At 36.5% G+C, this 23592-nt stretch overlaps 1 protein-coding gene across 3 annotated transcripts in view; it reads left to right on the top strand.

Annotated features, from left to right (window-relative positions):
* Positions 1-23592, top strand: part of LRP6 (LDL receptor related protein 6) — a 176174-nt gene that overhangs the window by 135500 nt on the left and 17082 nt on the right. For all 3 annotated transcript variants that reach the window (XM_082850868.1, XM_082850867.1, XM_082850866.1), the window contains 5 exons: positions 3760-3962; positions 5918-6129; positions 7001-7191; positions 18250-18459; positions 20641-20766. In XM_082850868.1, the coding sequence (XP_082706994.1) occupies positions 3760-3962; positions 5918-6129; positions 7001-7191; positions 18250-18459; positions 20641-20766 (942 nt within the window). The remainder of the gene's footprint in view (positions 1-3759; positions 3963-5917; positions 6130-7000; positions 7192-18249; positions 18460-20640; positions 20767-23592) is intronic.

Below are 23592 nucleotides of genomic sequence, written 5' to 3'. Positions count from 1 at the left end.
GTGTTTCAAAAGCTAAATCAGATCATGTTGTTACTCTGCTCAAAACCTCCCATTTCACACAGAGTGAAAACCTAGTTCTTATAATGGCCTACAAGTTCCTGCATGATCTGTACCCCACATTTCGCACCCCCCCCCCCGCTTTGCTTCTCTAACCTCAGCTTTTACCATTCTCTCCCTTGCTCTCTCCATGGCAGCCACACCAGCCTCATTGCTGTTTTCAAATATGCCAGTTACTCCTCCTTCAGGACTGTTATACTGCTTATTTCCTCTACTTGGAATGTTCTTCCTGCAGATATTTGCATGGATATACTTCACCTCCAAGTCATTGCTTAATTGTGACCTCCACAGTGAGACCTGATCTGCCCGATTTAAAATTGCAAGTCATCCTTCCACCCTACCTAACATTGCCAGTGCCCCTTACCTGCCATTTTTCTTTTTCCTGCGACACTTAATCACTTTCTGATATACTGTATAATTTGTACACTCTATTATTTATATACTATAGCCTCTTTATTATGCTTATTACTCGTTATCTGTTTACTGGGATATAAACTCCATGAAGCAGCATTTTTTTCCTGTTTTTCCACTGATGTATCTTAGGTGCCTAAAAAAGTGTTTGGTAAATAGTAGTCATTCAAGAAATAATTGTTAAATAGAAGAATGAAGAAGCAGGACAGGATTTGGAAAAACATGTGCTCTTCCATTCAGCAGCAGCTTTGTGACCTGGGAAAAATTACTTAACCTTTCTGAGCCTTTCTTTAGAAATTACTTAACCGTTCTGAGTTTGCTCACCTATAAAATGGAGTAATTTGGGGGATTGGATGACATCTGGTATGATGTGTGACATCTTGGAGTTCCTAAATAAATGCTTGTTTCTTTTCTTTCCCAGTTTTCTGAAATAATTTTATTTCCTTACTTTCAAAATCATGGCTACAGGGCTGTCCTTAGTTATCATCATCTCATGCTTGTTTCTTCATTTGTTTACTCATTTATTCTTTCAGTGAATATTTACTGAACACCTAATCCACACTGGGCATCATTTGAGCCAGTGAAGAATGTAGCACTGAATAAAATAGACATTAATCCCTGCCCTCATGGAGCTTACATTTCAGTGGGACAGATAATGAACTAAATAAGTAAACTCTGTCATGAGTTAGATGGAGATGAGTGTTACGGAGAAAATTAAGAGCAAGAAAGGGTGGGTAAGAGGATCACAGTGTTAAATAGGGTCATGAGAGAAGTCCTGACTGTAAAAGTGACACTATGTCCGGAACTGAAGGAGGTGAGAAAATGAGCTATGCTGGATATCTGGGAGAAGACCTGTCAAGCAAAAGGGAATAGCAAATGCAGGGGCCCTAGGGGGAAGCATGTTCGGCATATTAGAGGAACACCTAGGAGGCCAGTGTCTCTGGAACACAGTGAATAGAAATTAAGTCAGAGAGGAGGCCAAATTGTGTACTCCCTTGTTCAGTACTGAAGTGGTTGGCCTCTATGGAACCTTTGTGCAAATTGGGAAAAGATGTTTCCTCTGGGCAGATGCAGCTGCATAGGTGCTTGACTTGGCTAATGAAGTGTGGACTGGACTTCAGTCCCTACTTGGCGCCTTTGGCACACTGCACAAATGGCACAGTCAGACATGGTGGGCTTGGCCTTGTCATTTATGCTGTTCTTACACCAGAGTAATACCTTTCTTTAAGCTTTGGGTGAACACTTGTGTCTTCAAAGGAGAGCTGAAGAGCTTCCTCCTACATTCTCCTCCAGCTTCTGCGTGTGGCTGGCTGTCTTCGTTGTGGGAATGCAAAACAGAGACAACCTCATAGGACAGTTTTGAAAGCATTCTGCAGGAGATGAGGGAGTGGTGGTTAGAGGTTACATAAATTAGGATGGATTGAGGTTTACAAAATTGCATATTCTTTGTCACTTTTGTAAATAAGTCAAAACATTAGCTTCCTCTTAGAAATATTTAGCCAGCTGTAATTATTAATGTCAGCCACAGACTTTGAAACAAGCATTTATTTGGAGCCATATTTGGCTCTGTCTTAATCTACATTTCTAGAACACCTAATCGTGGAATCTTATTAAAGGTTAAAACTTGACTCAAAAAAAAAAAAAGTACCCAGTGAAACATACTTGGAGCCAAATATATATTTGATTATTTCCCAGGCAGGAAAAGTTGACACCTAAAACTGTGGGGTCTTTCTTCTCAGTTTCATTGTATGTCTTAGTATAAGCGGTGCTTATTTTGTTGGAAATTTAGAATTCAGAACTTTTTTTTTCTATTGTCTTGATTTACAAGAATGTAGTACTGCCAAAAAAATAATTCTTTAAAAAAAAAAAGATGGGAAACTTGTTAACTACTCTGTTGTGACCTGTATTCTTACTGCTTAAGGCATGGGTTCTACTAAAATTGCTGAAAGTTGTTAAATCAATATGTTATGGACTCCAGGTAATGGAGAGTTCCAGTGAGATCATTGGAATACTTTCTAAATCTTCCAAGCTAGGTATGGACTTTTAGCCAGTGAGGAACTCAAAGCCGAATTTCAGTGTTGTGAATACCAAGTTTCTTTGTGAGAACCAGGGAATTTCTTTGGGATTTAAGCCAGTATACATTTGGGTGTAAATGTAAAGTCAACCAGGGAACCACAAATAATGGAGCTGTGAAGAATGGGGTTTAAGGGGAAATAAAGCAGGGAGTTCTGTCTTGGCCATTTATGTTTATATCCCTGAGAAGGACAAAATTCTCCTGGATTTAGGTGGTGACTGAGCAACGTGTAATTACAGAATTTTTACCTATATTTTAAATGAAGATTTAAAAAATGCTATTAGACTTTGAAGTTTTTGGTAGCACTGCCAGATGCTATCCCTTTCTAGATTAGAGATGCAGAGGCCTAGTCCCTGGGAAAGGGAAGTGTTGTCTCTGTTGCATTTTCCCATTTCATAAATTTAGGGCATCAACTTAAGTGTGTGTTTTTTTTTTTTACTGGCTCCCTCTCCTTGCAACCCACGATGCAAAATATTAAGCCTATATCTGCAACCAGTGAGGGTTGGTTTGAATCCTACTAATACCAAGTTTATTACTGCTACTACTGATAATAATAAACAGTAGTTATTTTTACTTGACATTTACATAATGCCTTACAGTTTTTTGTTGAGGTATAATTGCCATAATGCCTTACAGTTTTTAAAGTATTTACACATATGTTGTAAAATTTTTATAGCAACTCAATGAGCAGGACAACATAGCTATGACCTTATTTTAGAGTTGAGTAGATTTTGACTAAGAGAGGTTTAGGGCCTTAGTTAAGATCAAGTGACTAAATAGTGTGAGAAGTGAGACTAAAACCAATCTTGAAGTTTCTTCTTTGACCTGTGGAGACCCAGGCTTCCTTCCACCTACAAGAATTGGTTATGGAGGAGTTAGGATTATTTACTTGGCAGACAGGAGAATTTTGTCTATCTCTATTAAATGCTTCATTAAAATCAAGTGTCCTATGATACCGCTGTGGACAAGGCAGAGAAAAAGTGGCTAGTTGGCTGTTATCATGGGATAAATTCATAACTGGTTTGGTAACTAGAGTGCCAATCAGTGTTACCTCTAAGAGAGTTTCGGGAGGCATTCCAAAGGGTTTTATCTCAACCTTACCTTTTCAACATACATGTCTGTTTTGTATGAGATACAGACAACAGGCTGATCAAATCTTTGAGTGATACAAGACTTAGGGTAACTATGTTTCCTATTTACTTTTTTCTTTCTTTAAGCTCCAACTACTTTCCTGCTCTTCAGTCAAAAGAGCGCCATCAACCGCATGGTGATTGATGAACAGCAGAGCCCTGACATCATCCTTCCTATCCACAGCCTTCGGAATGTCCGGGCCATTGACTATGACCCACTGGACAAGCAACTCTATTGGATTGACTCACGACAAAACATGATCCGAAAAGCACAAGAAGATGGCAGCCAGGTAATTCAGGGCTGCATTCAAAGTCCAGTTCTTCTGCCTAGTAATTGGACCAGCCAACCATCCTATTTTACTGAAGTCTTGACTCTGCTTGTGTGTGTGTGTGTGTGTGTGCGTGCGTGTGTGTGTAAAACTGAAATTCTGAACCTAGCAGCTTTTTTCCCTCCTAATGATATTTGAGTAAACAATTGTTTGATAATTCTATTAGAATGAAGATTGTGTTGTATTAAAATAACTTATGCTCATATATTAGTATGACTGTCAGTGCCACCTGTATCATTTATGTAGTTTTTTTTTTAATTCCATTTACATGGAGTGTTGGAAGCTTTGAAATCAAATACACACTTGGTTCTGATCTCAGCTCTGTCACTCACTAGGATTCTTATGAACTTTTTAGCTGAAAGGAATGTAAAAGCACATAGCCCATTACCACACAGTGGGCCCTCAGTAAATAATAGTTCTGTTACTAGTTAACTATTACTTAAAAGGTTCAGAGGATGGGAAACATAAAACACAGTCTCAGTAAAATCACATCTAGGATATGTTCTCATTAGTCTAATCTTTTTTTGTTTTTGTTTTGATAACTATTATTTGGTGACTATGGGATAGGAATGAAAATATTATCAACATGTCTTATCTGTGCTTACATTCTAGTCATGATTTACATACCACTGTCCATAATTCTTTGCTTTCTTTCTGTGTCCAAGCAGTATTAGACCGGGATTACTATAAATAATTATTTGTCATTTTCCTTTTAACAGTAATGTTAAGTTGCATTTTTAATGCATTAAAATTTAGGGATATTAGATTACTTATTTTTCGTGTCTTGTCTGACAAGAGCAAGGAGATAGTGTATTTAGGGCCGCCGAGGATCATTTAGGGGTATAGTTGTAGCGGTATACTACAGATGCACTTCACACGGTGTAGGCCAGGACCAATAGGCTGATAACTAGTTGATAGAAATTATAGCTGTTGTTATACAGCTGAGGACATAGCAAATAAATGAGATAGCCTTATTAAGGAGTGTTACCTCAGAGATGCCGAGTAAATAAAATATAATTTATTCAGATAAAACAGATGAACAAAGCCTCTCTTTTTGCTTGGCTTTGTTTAAAAGAAAATTCGGGGGGGGGGTAGATTTGAGGATTAGAGAAGGACATGACTGATAGATATGGTTTGTAGCCCTGACTAATTGCTCTTGTCTCTAGAGCAGTTTCTCAGCTTCCGCACTGTTAACATTTTTGGCTGGATAATTCTCTGTGTGGAGGTCTGACGTGTACGTCATAGGATATTTAGCAGCATCCCTGGCCTCTCCCCACTAGAAGCCAGTTACAGTCTCATAGGCGTGACAATCAAAAATGGCTCCAGGGCTTCCCTGGTGGCGCAGTGGTTGAGGGTCCGCCTGACGATGCAGGGGGCGCGGTTCCTGCCCTGGTCCATCCGGGGAGGATCCCGCATGGAGCGGCTGGGCCCGTGAGCCATGGCCGCTGAGCCTGTGCTCTGCAGCGGGAGAGGCCACAGCAGTGGGAGGCCCGTGTACCGCAAAAAAAAAAAAAAAAAAAAAGTCTCCAGACATTGGCCAGTGTCCCTGGTGGAGGCGTTTGCAAATGCAGAATCGCCACTCGTTGAGCACCACTGCTTTAGAGGTATTTCTAGAGTGTGGTTCTAGCCGCAGTTGTCTCTGGTTTACAGGGACAGCTGCCACCTTCTCACTCTCATTTCTCATCAGTGCACTATCAGCTTCTTAGAGCAACCAGTATGGCCTCAGCTTGCTCTACTGCTTTATGTTGTAATAACCAAAGGGAACATTTGAAATGTTCACTAAGAAATGTCGCTTGAGACTTGAGAGTTCCTTCTCAGGTGTGAGACCACGTAAGTACAGGTATTGTGAGTGGTCTCCTCGGAGCTGTCTGGCTTGGAATCCAATTTTCTGTGTGTGTTTCTTTTTCTTCCCTTAGGGCTTTACAGTGGTTGTGAGCTCAGTTCCCAATCAGAACCTAGAAATACAGCCCTATGACCTCAGCATTGATATTTATAGCCGCTACATCTATTGGACTTGCGAGGCCACCAATGTCATTAATGTAACAAGATTAGATGGGAGATCGATTGGAGTGGTGTTAAAAGGCGAGCAAGACAGACCTCGAGCCATTGTGGTAAACCCAGAAAAAGGGTATGTTACTAAGGTGGCATCTGAAACCCTCATCAGCCTTCCTTTTCAGCCCATGTATATTCTTGCTTTCTCTGATTTTACTGTCTAGAATTTCCTTCCTTAGTCACTACTGCTTTAATTCTAATTTCTACTCATACCTCCAGGACTGTTTGAACTGTAACATCCTCCGTGAAGTTTCCCTTGATCTGCCCCACCCCCAGCCAGATGTGACATTCTCCTCTCTCAAATACCCACCGCTCTATGTCTGTACCTCTCTAGTTATACTTAGTCCTTTCCCCTTTACCTTACACTTGTTTTTCAGTCTTACGTTTTCTACTAGATTTTAGGTTCTTTTATGATAAGAACTAATATGCCTTTTTTCATTTAATATAGAGCTTTGCATTTAATAAATTATACTTACTTGAATCTGAATGAATGATAAGGAATTCAGCAGGGAAAGTAGCTTACTTCAAAGGAGTTACAGGAAAGAGATGAACTATAGAAGTTAAATATAAGAAATGATTCATATATGACTTATTTTCAGTTATGAAATAGACTAATAGAGAAGAAAGTTAAAATTTTGTGTCCAGAGCTCTCTGATTACTGCTATTTTATTTATTATATTGTATTATTCCAAAAGCATAAGGCTGCCTGTATCTAACACTTTGTTTTATTAATTCCTTAAAGTTAACTCCCTAAGAACTTCTGTGCACCCTTTGTTACTATTATTGAAATTAATATATCCCATGACCTTCAAAACATATGTTTTAAAACATTTAAAATAAGATTTAAAAACATTATTTTACTTCCTTTTGTCTTAATCAACAGCAGTATTCTCATTTTGTGTGATTTCTTACTTTGGTAAACTTATAGTTTCCTCCTTTCTCTTCAGGTATATGTATTTTACCAATCTTCAGGAAAGGTCTCCCAAAATTGAACGAGCTGCTTTAGATGGAACAGAACGGGAGGTCCTCTTTTTCAGTGGCTTAAGTAAACCAATTGCTTTAGCCCTTGATAGCAGATTGGGCAAACTCTTTTGGGCTGATTCAGATCTCCGGCGAATTGAAAGCAGTGATCTCTCAGGTACCCAAGAAATGTGTTTCCTTATTTTGATTTGAGTTATTGAGATGATTCACCGATAGCATTTGTATTTTCCTTCTATTGTATTATTTTTGTACACATTTCTTTACAGTTTTATTCACTAAGAATAGTCAGCATCAAGTTGGTTTGGAAGCACTTTTTCTTTAACCATCAACATGATTACTCCATTTTTATGTAATAACTTGCGAATTTTCTTGATTTGGGCTCTGTAAATAATATGTTTCTAATGCATCTCTTCTCCTTTTCTAATTCTTCTGCTCTACTTTGTCTTATCTCTGGCCTGAATTCTAGCCTATGATTAGTCTCCTGCCTGCTGATTTTTTTCCCCCCTGAAAGTTTACACACTGTTCCTAAATTAATTTTCTGAAGCATGGTTTCTAAACATGTCACTAACTATACTAAAAAAACCCTTCAGGGTACTCTTAGAACCTGAAGAAAAAAAGTCTGGTTGCATGCTTAAGTTGGTATTTTCCTTTCACAAACTCATCCTCAAGCTCAAATGATCTTAAGATTCCTGGTGTGTTTTAATGAAATAATTTGTTTGTCTTCAAATATACTTTTTACTTTATTTCTCCGTGGTCCTCTCTTTACAATCATGTTTATTCCCCTACCCCCAATTTCTGAAGTCCAAATACTCTGTGTGGTCTCACTAGCGATCAGGAAAATGAAATTAAAATAATACACTATTTATATCTATCAGAGTCATAAAATATGGTGTTGATTATTCCCAACATTGGCCAGAATGGTAGAAAATGGCATGCTCTCGTACACTTTTGTAGAAGTGGAAATTGGTAGAACCTTTTTGGAGGGCCATTTGCTGGTAAATTTCTCTTTCGTATAGCTGTCTTACAGAAACACTGACCCTGTTGTACAGCGGTGTTTGCTGAGCATTATTTGTAATAGTCTATCACAGAGAAATACATTCTAGTATATCAGGGGTATGAAATATTACAATCATTCAGTAATTATTACAGTCATTCAGTAGATCTGTGTGTACTGACATAGAAGGATGATTTTTAAAATTAAGTTGTATAGTAATGTTTATTAAGATTTAGTTTTATTTGAAATTTAAAACTATATTTTACACCCACACACATATAAATACACATACACACACAAACTATATACTATATATACTGGCAAATTGCCTCCAAAAATGTGTGTACCACACACACACACACACATACACACAGTCAATATGTATACTATTAACAAAAATATAGGTATGTATTTTTGTATATTCCTTGAGAAATATGCAAACACATAAACCTTGAGAAAGGTATATAAGGTTAGCATACTAATAAGAGTATTTATTTCTGTATCATTTAAGTTTTATATTTTTGCATATATGTGTAACTTGTTTAAAATTTTAAGAAATTCTGTCTTTTCAGGTTCAAATGCCTCCCTTCCATTATGCCTTCTTTGATTCCAAACAGTCATGCACTCACTTTGTGTGTGTATGTACCCACCTTGCATAGTATGTTCTTTCCCTTACCTGATCACCTGTATCTCTTATGTCCCCTCTCGTGTGTATGATAGTTATTTATTATATCAGTGTTACAGCTTTTTCTAGTATTTAATGTGGGTTTTCCCCCTTCTTTCCTTTTCTCTTTTTCTCTTCGTTCATGATGTTTATTTTTTGTTATAAAAGCGGCACATGTTTATTAAAGACAGTTTAGCAAATAAAAAAAGAAAATCCAAAACACTATCATTATTTATTTTTAAAACATCTTTATTGGAGTATAATTGCTTTACAATGGTGTCTTAGTTTCTGCTTTATAACAAAGTGAATCAGCTATACATATACATATATCCCCATATCTCCTCCCTGTTGTGTCTCACTCCCACCCTCCCTATCCCACCCCTCTAGGTGGTCACAGAGCACCAAACTGATCTCCCTGTGCTATGCAGCTGCTTCCCACTAGCTTCCTATTTTACATTTGGTAGTATGTATTAGTCCATGCCACTCTCTCACTTCGTCCCAGTTTACCCTTCCCCCTCCCCATGTCCTCAGGTCCATTCTCTACATATGTGTCATTATTCCTGTCCTGCCCCTAGGTTCTTCATAACCTTTTTTTTTTTTTTTAGATTCCATATATGTGTGTTACTATACAATATTTGTTTTTCTCTTTCTAACTTACTTCACTCTGTATGACAGACTTTAGGTCCATCCACCTCACTACAAATAACTCAATTTCGTTTCTTCTTATGGCTGAGTAATATTCCATTGTATATATGTGCCACATCTTCTTTATCCATTCATCTGTCTATGGACACTTAGGTTGATTCCATGTCCTGGCTATTGTAAATAGAACTGCAGTGAACATTGTGGTACATGTCTCTTTTTGATTTATAGTTTTTTCAGGGTATATGCCCAGTAGTGGGATTGCTGGGTCATATGGTAGTTCTGTTTTTAGTTTCTTAAGGAACCTCCATACTGTTCTCCATAGTGGCTGTATCAATTTACATTCCCACCAGCAGTGCAGGAGGGTTCCCTTTCTCCACACCCTCTCCAGCATTTATTGTTTGTAGATTTTTTGATGATGGCCATTCTGACTGGTGTGAGGTGATACCTCATTGTAGTTTTGATTTGCATTTCCCTAATGATTAGTGATGTTGAGCATTCTTTCATGTGTTTGTTGGCAATCTGTATATCTTCTTTAGAGAAATGTCTATTTAGGTCTTCTGCCCAGTTTTGGATTGGGTTGTTTGTTGTTTTGATACTGAGCTGCATGAGCTGCTTGTAAACAAAAGACTATCCTTATTAATGCTTCTTTTTTTGTCTATTCATGTTTTATTGTTTGTTTTTCCACCCTTAATTATGAAATGGTTCCAGCATACAGAAAGTGTAGAATTTCTGCCATCCATCTTTGTCAAATCTTAGTGTTTCAACAAATAACACATAAGGGAATCCCCATAAAGTTAACAGCTGATCTTTCAGCAGAAACTCTGCAAGCCAGAAGGGACTGGCAGGACATATTTAAAGTGATTAAAGGGAAAAACCTAAAACCAAGATTACTCTACCCAGCAAGGATCTCATTCAGATTTGACGGAGAAACTAAAACCTTTACAGACAAGCAAAAGCTGAGAGAGTTCAGCACCACCATACGAGCTTTACAACAAATGCTAAAGGAACTTCTCTAGGCAGGAAACACAAAAGAAGGAAAAGACCTACAATAATAAACCCAAAACAATTAAGAAAATGGTAAGAGGAACATACATATCGATAATTACCTTAAATGTAAATGGATTAAATGCTCCAACCAGAAGACACAGACTGGCGGAATGGATACAAAAACAAGACCCGTATATATGCTGTCTACAAAAGACCCACTTGAGACTGAGGGGCAAATACAGACTGAAAGTGAAGGGATGGAAAAAGATATTCCATGCAAATGGAAATCAAAAGAAAGCTGGAGTAGCAATTCTCATATCAGACAAAATAGACTTTAAAATAAAGACTATTACAAGAGACAAAGAAGGACACTACATAATGATCAAGGGATCAATCCAAAAAGAAGATAGAACAATTGTAAATATTTATGTACCCAACATAGTAGCACCTCAATACATAAGAAGAAATACTAACAGCCATAAAAGGGGAACTCAACAATAACACAATCATAGTAGGGGACTTTAACACCCCACTTTCACCAATGGACAGATCATCCAAAATGAAAATAAATAAGGAAACACAAGCTTTAAATGATATATTAAACAAGATAGACTTTATTGATATTTATAGGACATTCCATACAAAAATAACAGAATACACATTCTTCTCAAGTGCTCATGGAACATTCTCCAGGATAGATCATATCTTGGGTCACAGATCAAGCCTTGGTAAATTTAAGAAAATTGAAATCGTATCAAGTATCTTTTCCGACCACAATGCTATGAGGCTAGATATCAATTACAGGAAAAACTCTGTAAGAAATACAAACACCTGGAGGCTAAACAACACACTACTTAATAACCAAGAGATCACTGAAGAAATCAAAGAGGAAATCAAAATATACCTAGAAACAAATGACAGTGAAAACACTATGACCCAAAACCTATGGGATGCAGCAAAAGCAGTCCTAAGAGGGAAGTTTATGGCAATACAATCCTACCTTAAGAAACAAGAAACATCTCAAATAAACAACCTAACCTTACACCTAAAGCAATTAGAGAAAGAACAGAAAACCCCAAAGTTAGCAGAAGGAAAGAAATCATAAAGATCAGATCAGAAATAAATGGAAAAGAAATGAAGAAAACGATAGCAAAGATCAATAAAAGTAAAAGCTGGTTCTTTGAGAAGATAAACAAAATCGATAAACTATTAGCCAGACTCACCAAGAAAAGAGGGAGAGGACTCAAATCAACAGAGTTAGAAATGAAAAAGGAGAAGTAACAACTGACACTGCAGAAATACGAAGGATCATGAGAGATTACTACAAAGCAACTCTATGCCAATAAAATGGACAACCTGGAAGAAATGGATAAATTCTTAGAAATGCACAACCTTCTGAGCCTGAACCTGGAAGAAATAGAAAATATGAACAGACCAATCACAAGCACTGAAATTGAAACTGTGATTAAAAAATCTTCCAACAAACAAAAGCCCAGGACCAGATGGCTTCACAGGCGAGTTCTATCAAACATTAGAGAAGAGCTAACACCTGTCCTTCTCAAACTCTTCTAAAATATAGCAGAGGGAGGAACACTCAGAAACTCATTCTACGAGGCCACCATCACCCTGATACCAAAACCAGACAAAGATGTCACAAAGAAATCTACAGGCCAATTTCACTGATAAACCCACACACATATCGTCACCTTATGTTTGATAAAGGAGGCAAGAATATACAGTGGAGAAAAGACAGTCTCTTCAGTAAGTGCTGCTGGGAAAACTGGACCAGCTACATGTAAAAGAATGAAATTAGAACACTCCCTAGCACCATACACAAAAATAAACTCAAACTGGATTAAAGACCTATATGTATACCAGACACCATCAAACTCTTAGAGGAAAACACAGGCAGAACACTCTATGACATAAATCACAGCAAGATCCATTTTGACCCACTTCGTAGAGAAATGGAAATAAGAACAAAAATAAACAAATGGGACCTAATGAAACTTAACAGCTTTTGCACAGCAAAGGAAACCATAAACAAGACAAAAAGACAACCCTCAGCATGGGAGAAAATATGTGCAAGCCAAGCAGCTGACAAAGGATTAATCTCCAAAACATACAAGCACCTCATGCAGCTCAATATCACAAAAGAACAAACAACCCAATCCAAAAATGGGCAGAAGACCTAAATAGACATTTCTCCAAAGAAGATATACAGATGGCCAACAAACACATGAAAGAATGCTCAACATCATTAATCATTAGAGAAATGAAAATGAAAACTACAATGAGATATCATCTCACACCAGTCAGAATGGCCATCATTAAAAAATCTACAAACAATACATGCTGGAGAGGGTGTGGAGAAAAGGGAACCCTCTTGCACTGTTGATGGGAATGTAAATTGATATAGACACTATGGAGAACAGTATGGAGGTTCCTTAAGAAACTAAAAATAGAACTACCATACGACCCTGCAATCCCACTACTGGGCATATACCCTGAGAAAACCATAAATCAAAAAGAGTCATGTACCGCAGCGTTCATTGCAGGTCTGTTTACAATAGCCAGGCCATGGAAGCAACCTAAGTGTGCATCGACAGATGAATGGATAAAGAAGATGTGGCATCTATATACAATGGAATATTACTCAGCCATAAAAAGAAACGAAACTGAGTTATTTGTAGTGAGGTGGATGGACCTAGAGACTGTCATAGAGAGTGAAGTAAGTCAGAAAGAGAAAAACAAATACCGTATGCTAACACGTATATATGGAATCTAAAAAAAAAAAAAAAAGATCAGAAGAACCTAGGGGCAGGACAGGAGTAAAGATGCTGACCTACTAGAGAATGGACTTGAGGACATGGGGAGGGGGAAGGGTAAGCCGGGACAAAGTGAGAGAGTGGCATGGACATATATGCACTACCAAACGTAAAATAGATAGCTAGTGGGAAGCAGCTGCATAGCTCAGGGAGATCAGCTCAGTGCTTTGTGACCACCTAGAGGGCTGGGATAGGGAGGGTGGGAGGGAGGGGAGACGCAATAGGGAGGAGATATGGGGACATATGTTTATGTATAACTGATTCACTTTCTTATAAAGCAGAAACTAAGACACCATTGTAAAGCAATTATACTCCAATAAAGATGTTAAAAAAAAAATCTTAGTGTTTGGCCATATTTTCTTTTGAACGTTCCTTCCTCCTTCTCTCTCGTGAAAAAAAAACAAAAAACATTAGGGAGAATTTGAAGCCCTTGTGTATCCCTCCCCAGTTCTGTTTTCCTCCCTCTTTCCTCAGAGGTAACTTTTGATGTGTTTCTTTGCCATGCATGTTTTGCTTTCTCTCGCTCGCTCTCTCTCGCTCTCTCTGTGTATTTTTTACCATGTACACGCACACATTTAAACTTCTTTTCACTTTTTAAAATTAGTATAAGTAGTCTCATGTATTCTTTTGTCACTTGCTTTTTTCAGATATATCATGGTTTTGAGATGATCCCTGTTGATCCACAAATCTGTGTCAGTTATTTTCAGTGCTAATAGTATTTCATTGATGATCATTCTACAGTTTCTCTATTCTGCTATCTAAACTGCTATTTCCAATTTTTTGCCATTAAAAGCAGTGCTGCAGTGTTTATTCTTATGTACATGTTTGAATATTTCTCTGTGGCCTAAACTTAGTAGTGGGATTGCTGTCTAATGTGGTATGTATATATTCAACTTGAATATATCTATTCAGATTGCTCTCCAAAGTGATTATATCAGTTTAGAATACCCACAGTTTAGCATATATAGAAGTATATGAGCTTCTCCTCCAGTACTTGGTACTTTTAGACTTCTGAGTTTTTACCAATCCAATAGTTTTATAGGTATATCTCATTGTTAATAAAGTATGCATTTCTCTATTTGAATTTGAGGTTAATTTATTGGTCATTCATATTTCATATGTGAATTGCAATTCGTAGTTTCTGCCCATTTTCCTATTGCTGAATTCTAGAAATTCTTTATTCAGGATGTTAATCCATTATCAAATTACATACATATTGGTGGAGAATTGTTATGTTTAAGGAATTCAGTCTTTTCATTCATGACTGTGGGGTATCCTTCCATTTATAAGTCTTCTTTATTTTGGTATGCCTTCATACTTTCTCTGTAGAGAAAGATATGTATTACATAAATCTTTCAGTTTGTGATTTACCTTTTCACTCTCCCAGTGGTGTCTTTAGATGAAAAAGAAGTTATTTTTATTGTAGTAAAGTTTATTAATTTTTCCCTTTATGATTAGTGCCTTTTATATTTAAGAAATCTTTGACTTCTGCATAGTCACAAAGATACTTTCTTGTGTTTTTTCCTAAAATGTTTTTGTTTAACTTTTCTTATTTTAGATCTCTAATCCATTTGGAATTTATTTTTGTGTATGGTGTGAGACAGGGGTTAAGTTATATTTTACTTTCCACGTTACTATTTGATTCAACACTGTTTCTTTTGAGAAGACCATCCTTTCCCTGCTGTTCTCTCCTGTCACCTTTGTTATAAATGAAGTGATTATATTAGTGTAACTTTGTGTCTGGACTCTAATCGTCCCTTGGTCACTTTGTCTTACATAGTATTGTTTTAATTAATAAAACTTTATAACAAATTTATCTCGCAGTGTACATCTTTAGTATTTCTTCTTAGTATTTCTTTAAGATTACCGTGGCTAGTGTTGACCCTTTGCATTTCCATATACATTTTAGGATCAGCCTCTTCCACCAAAAAGCAAAAACCTACTAGAATTCTTTCTGGTTTGCTTTGAATTTATAGATCAATTTAGGGAGAATTGTTATCTTTATAATATTAGTCTAGATTCTAAACCATGAACATGGTATATCCCTTATTTATTTAGGACTTTAATTTCCCTCAGTGTTTTGTAGTTTTCTGTGTAGAGGTCTTGCCTGTGTTTCATTGGAATTATTCCTTGGTATTTAATGCTTTTGAATGCTGGTAATAAAGAGTAGTCTAAATATTTAATATTTCATTTTCTGGTTGTGGCTGGAATATAGAAATACAGTTTTTCCCTTCTTCCCCAGTCTGATACATTGTGCTTGTTCCCAGGGACCTTGCTAAATTAGAATTTTCTGTGTTACAGAATCATTTGTCTACAGATGGGGAGAGTTTTATTTTTTCTTTTCCAGTCCTTTTTCTTTGTTGCCTTATTACACTGACTGGGACCCCCGAGTACAATATTGAATAAAATAATAGAATCCTTAGATTTTTTTGTTTCATTTTGTTTTTGTTTTTCATGATTTGGGGGAAGCATTCAATACTTCTTGATTAGGTTTTATGTTTGCTAAGGTTTTTCTGTAGATAACTTTTAAAAAGCAGATTAAGGAAATTCTCTTCTGTTCTTAGTTTGCTAGAATAAATCAAACTTGATATGATACATTATCCCTTTTATATATTGCTGAATTTGATTTGCTAATGTTTTGTTTAAGATGTTTACATCTGTGTTCATTAGAAAGATTACCCCATAATTTTCCTTTCTTATAATGTACTTGTTGGCGTCTTGCCATCGAGGTTACATTGGCCTCGTAAAAAGAAATGTTTCCTTTTTTTACGTTTTCTGAATAAGATTAGTATAATGTTGGTAGGTTCTTTTCCCCCCTTCCTTATATGTTCACAGATAATCATATACTTTTTTCATGGGATATCTTTCTACTTAGTATTTTTAGCCTCCTGCAGAGCTTTTATACTGCACTGTGTTTAGTATATGCTTAGATTGTTGAATAAATATGTCTTTTCATTGCTGATTCCAGAGTTTTATAACTGCCATCAGAGTCAATCAGTAGATCTGGGCTCCTCCAGCAACACTGTTGACCTCTTATTTTCCCCAGTTGTCCAGTTGAGGCCATCCTTCCACTACCACCAACTAATCTTTTTTTAATCACTCTTAGTGTTACAGTTTAAATTTAATTTTAATTTTCATCAAAGTAATACATGTAGATATAGAAATCAAATGGTTCTAATTGGCCTACAAAAACCAAGTCTACTGCTCTCCTTCCTCCTCTCAGTTCCTACTCTCAGAGGCATCTCTGATAGTTTCAAATAACTTGTTTAAAACTGCTGCTTCATGATTTTTAATTTTTAGATACCACAATTTGACTTCTTTTAATGGAAGATAATGATTTTGCTATCTTAAACCATATATCCGTAACATACCTATATGAACTCTCCTCCCATCCTCCCAGCTTAGTTATATCATAATTTTTAAGTTCATAATTGTTTGTTATTTATGGCTATGAAAATATTACTATGAGCTGCATTTCCTTCTGTAGCTTTATTTCTCTCTGAAATGAATCTTACCTAATGTAAATATTGTTTCAGTATGTGCAGATGCGTCAAGCACTCCATCTTTTTTTCTTTTTAACTGAAGACGTACCTCCTGAATTTCTTTGTCATCTTGCTCCAGCCTGGATTTGCTTGCTTTCTAGGGCAACTTTCTTTCACCGTTATCCTGGGAATGTACTTGCCAGTCTCCTTGGTTCTGAACCTGCTGTTTCCCGGATTCCGTTAATTCCTTTTACGTGATAGATCACATCCTCTGTTAGCTTATTGAAAGGAGATTCATAGGAGGCTAACATTCTTGATCTGTTGTCTGTCTGTTCTCCAACTTGTAAATTTTATATCGCTTTTCTACTCTTCTGTCCCATTTGTCCTTATGGGTTTATGCCTTCATTTTTTACCATCGTTTTAGTAGATTTTTAGGAGGGAGCTTAAGTAGACTTGTGTTTAACCCACCATGAACCTGAACGTTCACTTAGGCGGTGCCTTCTCATCCGTAATACCTCCCCACTTTTCTCCATTTATTAAAACTTAGCTTTATGTTTGCCTCTTTCCTGGAACTTTCTCTGATACTTCCAAAGTATTAAGCTAATGTCTTTCTTTGATCAAACACTTAAGGACCAGGGAAAAGTTCTATAGATATTTGAAGGATGATTAGGAGGAAGAGAGAAGGAATTAATGTATTTTATTCTTTTTGAATGAAGGAGAAGCTATGGGGGTGGGCAGGGGGCACAGATTTCAGCACACTATGTGAAAGACCTTTCTCCTAGTTCAGCAGTAGAATAGGCTGCCTCTTCAGAGTCTGGATGGCTCTGTGTCTGGGGTGTTGTAGAAATCTTATTTTGAGGTGAAGCTTGAACCAGGTAACCTTTGAGTCCTTTTTCCTGTGTTCTGAGTGGCCCGGTGGGTGAGGGTGGTGGTCTTCACAGACGCCTTGGGTGTGCTCGGCAGGTGGGGGAAGCCGAGAACACAGAGCTCTCGGCCCACCACCACTGCTTCATCCAGAGAAGTACTGTTTTTGTGTGTTATACATGTTAGAGAGTTTCATAAGACTTAATTTGAAAGATAGACTGTGCTTTGCTTTTTTTTTTTTTTTTTTTTTTTTGGTGGTACGCGGGCCTCTCACCGCTGTGGCCTCTCCCGTGGCGGAGCAGAGGCTCCGGACGCGCAGGCTCAGCGGCCATGGCTCACGGGCCCAGCCGCTCCGCGGCACGCGGGATCCTCCCGGAACGTGTCACAAACCCGTGTGCCCTGCACCAGCAGGCGGACTCTCAACCACTGCGCCACCAGGGAAGCCCTGGACTGTGCTTTAAAAAATTTTTCAAAGCGACTCAAGTGCTTTTCTACATTTCTATGAACTTAGTATCTACTACGTACTGGACGCTTATTTGCTCTTAATTGCACTTGGATGTCTAGTCTGTTACCTGTTTTCCGGGATGTATATATCTTTTCTTCTCAGAATGATTTTTAAGTTTTCTGGTAGAGAGCTTATCATATTTTCCTTTTCAGTACTTTAAAAATCTAACTGGTTTTCAGTAAATAGCTGTTGAATGTATGACTTGACCCACATGCATCATTTCTGTTGAATGTTCTCCTTTCCAAGGTGCCAACCGGATAGTATTAGAAGACTCCAACATTCTGCAGCCTGTGGGACTAACTGTGTTTGAAAACTGGCTGTATTGGATTGATAAGCAGCAGCAGATGATTGAAAAAATTGACATGACAGGTCGAGAGGGTAGAACCAAAGTCCAGGCTCGAATTGCCCAGCTTAGTGACATTCATGCAGTAAAGGAGCTGAATCTTCAGGAATATAGTAAGTGTTGGTGGTGTACTGCTAATCGCAAGATTCATGTTGTAAGAAATGATATAAAACTAAGATGTTGTTTTGTGTCTTCTTATTTCTTTATCTTTAAGATTTTCATACACTTTTAGTTTTGCCTTTTTTTTTTTTTTTTTTAAAAACTCTTCATGTTTTTAAAGGCTATATTCACCTGGGAGCTTTTTCATATGAAATACTTTTTCCTCATGAAACAGGAGTGGGGGAAAGAAATGGTATTGCTCATTTTCAAAAATTTCCCCAGGTATAGCAGGGACTCTGCTTGTCATGTTTTTTCTCTCTCCTTCAGCCCTTTTAAGAATATTGGTATACAGTATATATTTCTTTTGTTCCATGTACATCCCCATGGTTTCAACAAAAGCAAAAGTTACATTTATATAATGATGACTATAGTTATCATGGAAATAAACCTATTCTTAAGCAAAAGCAAAACAAACTAAAAATTAGTGTGTAAACTTAGAGAAGACTGTGTTTAATAAGATCTTGTTTTTTCCCCACTTGGATAAGTTTTTCAATTCTCGCTTAGAAAAGTGGCCATAAATTATTTTTTTATCTTACTGAAAACTTTTGAAAATGACTAGTCATCTTGGCCTAGTTAACGTGTGTTTATGTAATACTGTTAACTCTTGTTAATATGTGTCTGTCATCAAATGTGCCTTCCTAGCAATCACTACTGTAGGTCTTATACAGTATATCAGGAATGCACATGTTAAATGGAGGACTGAGAGAAGTATTGAAACTCCTTAACTTCTTGGCACAATGCTTCAGAAATGAATTGGAGTATGAAAGGAGGGAAGAGGAGTGAGAGCACCGTAGCTTGTTCAAGTCTTCATTGTGTTGTCACTGTTCATGAACTTAGAAGTTAAGTTAGGAGGTATCTGAGATTTAGAAAGTTAGAATTGTTGTCTTTCTATGTTATAACATATAATTCATGCTAAATATTTAACAGGAATAAGGTAGAGATGATGTAATGGCTAAGTTATTTATTCAGTTGATATGAACATTTTATTGCAGAAGAATCTCAATGAAGGTTTTCAGAATTTCAGGGGGAATATCTTTAAAATTCAACACTTAAATATGGTTTTATATTTAGAAAAACTTCTTTTTTCAAATTTCTAATAACATTAAAGAAAATTGGATTGCTGTTTATGAAAAGTGTCATGAATTAAAACGTTGAGAAAGTGCTCTATAGAGTTGTACATCTTAATACAAGGACTGGGGTGTCTGCTTTGTGTGATACTACACATATGTGTAGTATCACACATCTGCTCATTTGTACAGAGTTGACTCCCTCAATCTCATCAACACACACTGAAGCAGGACTGATGTGTTACTGAGAAAAGAGTCATAATAAATGAGTGGCTACTGGGATGACAGCTGTCAAATTGCTTTTGACACGAGCTAAGTAGAAAAGTCAAAACAATGATTTCATTAAATACAACTTATGAGACAGACTTTGAAATGTGCCTGATAGTGTATTTATTTAATTTAACCCAAATATGAGGAAATGAAACATTTGTAACATTGCAAGTTCTTTTGCAGTTGACCAAGCAAATAATTTTGATTGTCTCTGGGTGGTTAGATTCACGTGAACTTGTTTTTTCTTCTAACAACTCTAATTTTCAACAGGTTCCTCATTGGAGTATACTTTTTGAGTGAAATCATCTTATCTCTCAGAAAGGTAGAATTTTGGAGTTAAAAATCTTTAGAAGAGTTTTTATATTTTAAAGAGAATAATATCCAAGTTTCAGCGTTCTCCCTAGCATTTTTTTTAGTTCGAATAATCACTTTCTCTTATTCACAAAAACTAACATGAGCTGTACCGTTACCTTACTTTAAATACTGTAAAATATTTTATGTATAAGTATGTAAAGACAGTGGTTAGATATAAGTATTTTGTGTTTTAAATTGTTGTCCTCCTTCTCTTGTAGATTGTGTAGGGATGGGGTGAGAAATTATACTGTGTGGAAATAAAATTCAAAGGATTTTACATTTGGTTTTGTTGGTAACTCAAAAGTAATTGATTTTGTCTGGGCTCTTCCTTCTTCCTCCCTCCCTTCCTTTTCTTTTTCCGTTCTTTCTTTTTCTTTCCTTTCTTTTTTCTCTTCTCTCCTCTTCTGTGCTCTTCTTCTCTTCTCTTCTCTCTTCTCTTTGCAGGACAGCACCCTTGTACTCAGGATAATGGTGGCTGTTCACATATTTGTCTTGTAAAGGGAGATGGTACTACAAGGTGCTCCTGCCCCATGCACTTGGTTCTGCTTCAAGATGAGCTACTATGTGGAGGTAAATACGTTATTATTTTTTTCTGAAAGTCTAAATGCCGGTCATGTTCCAAAACTTAGTCTAGCATTCTTTGATGTGACAGTGAAATTGCTTTCTCCTAACTTGATTGCTCACTTATATTTCATTTTCTGCACTATACTAGGCTTTTGGATTCTTCTAGGAGTGAATTCATCATGACAAGTGATAGGTGTAACCTAACCCTGGGACTGAGGCAAAAGGGGAAACTCATAACTGTGAATGAATCTACTTCCTGATAAAAAAGTAGCTTTTCCCACCCCAAAGGGTAACAAGGTGAATTAATTCTACCTCCTGTAGTCTCCATCCACTGAATCCTAGATTCTATCAGTTTATATGTCATTGCTGGGAGTGTATCCAGTGAAAAGAATACTCTTTTGTTCAGTTCTATCAGCAGTTCCCTATTGTTTCTCTTACTTACGGAGCCAAAAAAAAAAAAAAAATTTTTTTTAAAGATATCACTGAGTAGTAATAATGTTGTAGTGAAATTGGTTCAGTCACTCATGGGACCATAACAGATTGGTATATTCCTTTGTTAAAGCAAAGTATGGTAGCTTCAAATGCCATTATAATATTTTTTCCCTTAATTCAGAAATTGTCCTCTCAGGGATAATGCTAAGTTAATTCAACTGAAGGAAAAAGTCTATTCTCTGCAGTGACAAAAATTTAAAAACAATTTCTAATGATAGGAAAGTTAGTAAAATAACTGAGTTTATATAGCTATTAAACATTATGAGCATAAGCTGACGTAAAAGTGTAGCCAAAATTTGGTGCAAGTGGAAAAAAAATATTAAAATTGCATTTTCTACTGTGATGAGAATTACGTAAAAAACGTATTTCTGTGAACAAAGATTGAAAGGGCTTACACTCAAAATATAAAAATTATTGATAAGATGGTACACTCAAAATATAAAAATTATTGATAAGATGGTATTATAAGACTATTTTATTCTTCTAACTTTCCTTTAAGTTTTTTTAAAAAAATAAATAACATGTATTGAGTAGCAGCTATGAGGCACTCTGTTTGGACTGCAGAAGATTTGCAGATCTTTGACACAGAGCATACAGTTTAGTCGGGGAGATCAGATATGTGCATAGTAAAAGTTAAGCTCTGGTACTTGAAGTATCTCTCCCCAAAATAGCAGGCATTATACAACAATGTGAATATACTTAATGCCACTGAACTGCATATTTTAAAATGGCTAAAGTGGTAAACTTGTTACATATATTTTACCACAATTAAAAAAAAACAAACAACTGTTTCCATGTCAGGGTGCCAGGATATTGCTCTAATAAGGCAAATCCTAGAAAAATATGCCTTTATGTAATGATAATGTAGGTAAAACTGAATCAAAGATACCACCTTTCATTTAGAAAATGTCCTGTAAAAGACCAGTGTTTTTTTCCTTCACATTTAGTGATTGTTTTTAATGTATATATTAAATGCATATTTTTATTAAATGCATTGTTTTTAACAAATGTGTACAATGGTGTTACCAACACCCAAATCTAGACATACGGTGTTTTCATTAAGAAAAGTTCCCTGTGTCCTAGCAGCCAGTTCTCTTCCAGAAGTAACGATTTTTTTAATTCTCATCCTCATAGTTTAGCTTTGCCTGTTCTTGAACTTTATATAAGGAATCATGACGTATGTCCTGTATGTCTGCATTCTCTTGCTTAATATAATATTTTTGAGATTCATCCTTATAGTGGAGTGCATCAGTCGTTTTTATCTTTTTGTTGCTAGTAGTATGTTTCATTGTATAAATAAGCCACAGTTTTATTATTCTTGTGTTGAGGGACATTTTAATTGTTTTCAGTTTTTGTTATTAAGAGTGAAACTGCAGTGAATGTTTTTATACAAGATTTTTCTTGTGACTTAACATTGATTTTACAATGGAGGTAAATGAAATACAGAATCTTAATTCCTCTGCTTGACCTTCAAGATGTGTTTTCATTTCAGCCTATTTTACCAACCCATCTCATTTGTATATCTGCCCAATCTGCTCACTTTATTTTTGTGTGGCTGTTTGGAGTTCGACATCACTGTGGCATGTTCTGTTTTGTTTTGCTTCTGTGGATTTTCTTGTGGTATTTCAGGGATGTATTTTTCTTCTTGCCTGCACATCCTCAATCTCTCGTTTCCAAGGTGCAGCTGATGAGTCTTCCTCATGATCTTTGAAACCTTCACTAGCTGTTACTGTTGTCCCTTTTTCTGAATTGTAGCACTTGTTAGCAGCATGCAGCTCAGAGTTACATAATCATTTGTTTTATATTCATTAGTGTGTTCCTAGCCCCAACCAAATTAAAAGCTCTTTAAGGACATGGACCATATTTTATCTGTTTTTATTCTCCATATGATCTGTTACAGTGCTCTATACATAATAGGATCAGATTTCCTCTAGAAAGTCCCTCAAATTCTCCATGTAAAATGTTCACTTGTAATCTCTATTCTCTATCTAATATTCTCTATTTTAAGGATAAAAGGTTTTCTGATCTATAGTCATATAATAAAGTTCTGTTCTCTAGAGAATTTACTAACAGACAAGTTTTTAAAAGGAGTCAGTGGGCCTGTGATACAGTAGTAAAGGTAATGGGCTAAAAGTAAGGAGACTGCCCTTCTAGTCCTCTTTTTTTTTAATCACTCTTGTTCATAGGAAGCTCTTTGACCTTGGTGATCACTTAGCCTCTCTGAACCTCAGTTTCTTCATTTGCAAAACAAAGAAATTCGGATTGAATGACAGTTCTCAAACTGGTCTCAGCATATTTTTGCATTTTAAAGAACTGCTGAGGAGAGCTTTTGTTTGCCTA

The sequence above is a fragment of the Leucopleurus acutus genome, assembly GCF_964270905.1.
Source record: "Leucopleurus acutus genome assembly, chromosome: 11".
Classification (NCBI taxonomy): Eukaryota; Metazoa; Chordata; class Mammalia; order Artiodactyla; family Delphinidae; genus Leucopleurus; species Leucopleurus acutus.
The sequence above is the reverse complement of the archived record's forward strand: the minus strand, read 5'-3'. Positions and strand labels throughout refer to the sequence as shown.